Consider the following 4,851-nt stretch of genomic DNA (forward strand, 5'->3'; position numbering starts at 1 on the left):
CGCTGCGCTCTCTCGCCCATTGCGACGACAGCCATTATTGGCTACTGCAATGTACTACATCCAGATCCAGATCCAGTATGAGAAAGGCTTTCCAAAATTCAGTGTGTGCTGTCTTCCATGACACAGTCACTGAGTCAGTCGATCCGTCAGCAGCATTTAATTGTTGTTGGTGGTTTTTTTTCAAGCTAATAGGTTTTAAAATTTTACTTCAAATTCAAAGATTGACAAGTTTGTTTCAAGCACAATTCACTATTAATAATCGTTGTGCAGATTCAATCAATAGTACTAAAAATGTTGGTAAAATGTTTCACTTGTGTTTTCCATTCATTCAGATCATATAATCCTTGAAATATGTGATTATTTGTTTTGCCAGGTGCAACAAGACAGTTGAAAGCCTCGTCTCTGTTCAAGGAAGGCCACGTCTTCTCCCCCAACTACCACCCTATTGCAGAAGACTGCAGCCACTGCTTTGTCTCGGCCAGAGTGATGCCATCACTGCCTGGGAGGGACCAGAGGACCACGCCGCACCATTTTACATGGATCTGCCTCAGCAAGTCAGATGGCGTAATTCATTCTGCAGACTGCTCATGTACTGCGGGGTAAGAGAAACAGCAAAGATTTGATGAATGAGATGTTTGTGCCTTTTTTGCAGGCGTTAAGCATCAAGCCCATCAAGACCCCAAATCAGTATGTCTAACAGAATAGTTTTCTACAGTGCAAAGGGGGAACATCCAGAGTAATTTTTCATAATGCAAGAGTTGTGCAGATTAAAGATGTAATCTTCTGTTTTAGTGTAGATCAGTTGGTTTTTTTAATATTTTTTTTATATTATATATTTGTGCAAAAATTGGAAATCTAGGCTAGACAATTTTCTGCTTGCCTCTTGATATTGGATGCAGAGATAGCTCCTCAGGGGGGTCCACTATATACACACTTTTGTATTATTTTAAGACAAATCCGTCGCTTGATTGCATTAAAAAATACTTTTGACTAGCATGTTAAAAAAAGTTAAAGGTTGGCATTGTAAAATATGGTCGATCAAGTCCTTTCTTTCCTTGGTGTGAACAATACAAACATTTACTCTTTCATAATGATGAGGTTTTTTACTTTGTTTCTTGCTTTGCTTTCAGTGAAGGGGGTTCTTGCAACCACATCGCAGCAGTCCTGTACATGTTGGCGGACCTGACAGAGAGGCGTCAGCAGGGCCTGCTGTCCTGCACATCCCAGACGTGCAGCTGGCTACAACCCAGACAGCGGAACCTCAGTCCCAAGAAGGTGACAGAGAGACCTCTGCGGCCATCAGTGCCAAAGAACACAGGATTTGTTCCAGGAAAAGTAGTCATGAACTTTTCAAGGCTCAGGGACAAGCTGGTGAAATGTGCTCCCGAGTGTGGGTACGTCTCGGTGACAGCAGACCCCGCAGAGCAGCCCGAGGCAGTCCAGTTTGGTTTGCCACAGCCATCGTTTCTCTACTGCGACTGGGTAGACTTGAGGTCCAAACCATGTAGATTGACATTTGAGCACTATGTGCAGTCACTCTCTTTGACTGAGAAAGATAGAGAAGAGATGGAGAGAGGGACTAGGGGGCAGGCAAAGAATTTCCGGTGGTGTCAGGCTAGGTTGGGGAGACTGACAAGTTCCAGATTTGGAGCTGTCATGTGTCGACAGGAGAAAACTGCTCCAGACTCCCTTGTTGGTGAGGTCATGGGCTATGGTTTCTTTGACTCTGTTTTCACAAAATGGGGACGAGACCACGAGGCTGCTGCACGCAGGCAGTACTTTAACCGTATGACAAAGTGCCACCACCCTCTGACAACAGTATCAGAATGTGGCCTTTTAGTCGACACGGCACACCCTTACCTGTCCACAAGTCCTGATGGCCTTGTGAGCTGCCCCCACTGTTCTCCGTCTCGTGGTGTTTTAGAGATCAAGTGCCCCTACACTCACAGGAATGAAACAGTGGAGGAAGCTTGCAAGGACAACACATTTTGTTGCAGGCTCGTGGATGGGAAGGTTATGCTCAAACGCAATCACAAGTATTTTTCTCAAGTGCAGGGGCAGATGGCTATCACTGGGAGGCAATGGTGTGATTTTGTTGTGTGGACAATGAAGGAGATGACTGTCGAAAGAATTGTTTTTGACAAGGAAATGTGGGAATCTTCAATTTCCAAGCTGGGGGCTTTCTTTTTGAAGGGAGTTGTACCCGAGATTTTTTCCAGACGAGTGCAGAGGAAATTACGTCTGTACCAATGATGGCAGGGCAGTCTTGTGTGTGTGCCAATTTAATTCACCTGGTTGTGTGTAAATGTTTATCTCTTGAGGAATAGGCTAAACAGAAAAATTGCCATCATTTAGGCAACAATCTGATGTGTGTGTGTGTGTGCGTGCAATAGGCGCTTTCAGTTCAAATTATGATGCACTCACTTGTAGTGTAACTGTTTTTATTTTTATATAAAGACGTTTGCTTTTTGTTTGTTATTCTGGTGATTTAGTGTCAGTATTTATAGTCTGCCATTTTTGCAAACCTTGGTAAGATCTTAGTCCATTTATTGTCTAAGCTCTCTATCATTTGTTTGTGCTTGTTTGACAAATTTGATTTTGGATAAGGCCAAAAAAAAAAAGGTCTGTTTACGGTAACATAGGCCAAAAAAATAGGGTCGGTAGGTCGGGATTTTTTTCTTTTCTTTTTTTCTCCAAAACACCATATTTTTACGTTATTTTGCCAAAAAAACAAGATTTTTTTTTTCCAAATGCCAAAAAAAAGTCTAGGGTCGTGCGAAAAAACTAGGGTCGGTCGGGTTACCGTAAACAGACCTTTTTTTTTTTTTGGCCTAACAGTTTGCAATTGCAAGAGTTAAAATAATGAAATGTCAAATCAAAGGGGAAAACTAATAATTATGCCATTCTGACGAGTGTTATTTTTGAAGTTGATGTACATTTTGTAACTGATTGAGCATAGACATTCACTCTGGTGCTTCAAGTTAATTATTAATCTGAATAAATTTAGGCTCAGAACTGAATGTATTGGTGCTTATTTCTGATTATAGCAAGAATGACTTGATTGTGATATATGTGATGTGTTTACTGAAAATCTCCACTCAGACACCTCATTCACCAACTCAACATTCATCCAAAATTAACACATGAGATCTATTTTCAGTTAACAAATACATATGTGTGTCTTTATTTGAATATTGTCGCATTTGTGAAATGCAAAATATATATACAGCAAAACCGGTTGTACAAGAGCCTGACACCAAAATCAAACTATTTTCAATGTGCTCAAGGTCACTAATTATGCAAAAGAAAATGATCATATGAAAGATTGCAGTTGACCTATAAAAAAAAAAGATTAACTCATCTGGATTACGCAGACACAGATTTGGAACACGTCTTTGGGCGTTAATAAAACATACACTTTCTCAAAGCATTATCCTGCCTACTTGTGCTTGCAGTGTCACACCCTTGAAGTTCAGCAATACACAAAGTTTCATTTCACAGAATGCTTTCAATAGAAGATCAGCTGTCACTGAGTGTCAGATTCTTATCCAGATTTATACACACGGGTTCAAAGTTTGTCCGCTGTATCTTCACAGAATGTACACTTGTACACACAGATCTATACAAGTTTGTCAGTACCCTAGGGCCAGAATTCAACAACAAATAAACTTGCATTTCACAGAATGCTTTGATTTTTATCAACAGATCAGAATATTTGCCACACTTGTACACACAGATACAACGTTTTGTCAGCTGCTCTTGGGTCAGAGATCAACAACAAATAAACTTCTATTTCACAGAATGCGTTCAATTTCATCATCAGACCAGCTATTTTTTATGACGAGGGTTTAGAGGAGGATACAGCATTGTCAGCGCATTGCAGACTTTCCAAATCTTATTAGGTTCCTTTGTGCACGGCAAAACCGTTGAGAGAATTCGGAATTTCTTTACTCGGGCCATATACCTCTCAACATGAATTCTCATTGACGCTACTCTTCTGGTTTTAATAATCTGTTCAGCACTCATCTTCTTCTTTTTGTTTTTCTTTGGTGGGATAATCAAATCAATCTGTCTCTCTGTGGTGTATTTTGAGATTTCAAATCCCTTGTCAGCCATGATTGCATCACCTTTTTCTAACATATCCAATAAACCTGAACGCAAAGTAATCTGTTGGTCGCTAGCACTACCTAACCAGAGGTCGGAAACAAATGATAGAACACCATGGGGAGTTATTCCTATCAAAGCCTTCCAGGTCATGGTGGATTTGTAATGACTGTATGTGAGTGTTTGTGATATGAGTGATGAAGGCCTGTGTGTGAAAAGTTCTGTACAATCAATCACGATCCTTGTTCTCGGAAATAATGTCTTAAAATCGTTAGGCATTGTGGAATCAACCTGCTGCCTGGTTGGCCATACAATAAGGGGAAGGAGGTTAGTGTGTAAAAAGACAATCCATCTGTTAAAGATCTGTTTGGCAGTTGTTTTCGAAACTCGAAATCTGTCAGCTAGGTCCCCAAGAAGGAGTCCTAAACGCAGCCTCATCAACACCAACAGAAACTCGTCAACATAGCGGAGTTGACTCCGCTCACCCACCTCCCTCTTCAAATGGTCTTTGTCACTGGACAGTTCATCAAACACAGCCTTGAATGTCTCCCCGTTTGGTATCCCAGTGTAGAAGTTCACCTTGTCCTTGTTGCTGCTGATGTCCTCGAACACTAGGGCTGGCAAAACACACTGTGTAGCACTGTTCACGTGATCAATGTTTGTCTGTACGGCCTTGTCTGATGTCCTATATTCAGTTGGGTTGCTCACTGTGTTCATCCCTGCTTCCTTGGTACTAGAGGCAGTACA

General features: G+C 41.2%; 1 protein-coding gene across 1 annotated transcript in view; it reads left to right on the plus strand.

Annotated features, from left to right (window-relative positions):
• LOC138947320 (uncharacterized) overlaps window positions 1–2,591 on the plus strand; it is a 3,419-nt gene extending 828 nt beyond the window's left edge. The window contains exons 2-3 of the mRNA XM_070318767.1: window positions 374–599; window positions 1,131–2,591. Of these exons, the coding sequence (XP_070174868.1) occupies window positions 374–599; window positions 1,131–2,253 (1,349 nt within the window). The 3' untranslated portion in view covers window positions 2,254–2,591. The remainder of the gene's footprint in view (window positions 1–373; window positions 600–1,130) is intronic.
• The last annotated feature ends 2,260 nt before the right edge of the window (window positions 2,592–4,851 follow it).

The sequence above is a fragment of the Littorina saxatilis genome, linkage group LG14, assembly GCF_037325665.1.
Source record: "Littorina saxatilis isolate snail1 linkage group LG14, US_GU_Lsax_2.0, whole genome shotgun sequence".
Taxonomy (NCBI): Eukaryota; Metazoa; Mollusca; class Gastropoda; order Littorinimorpha; family Littorinidae; genus Littorina; species Littorina saxatilis.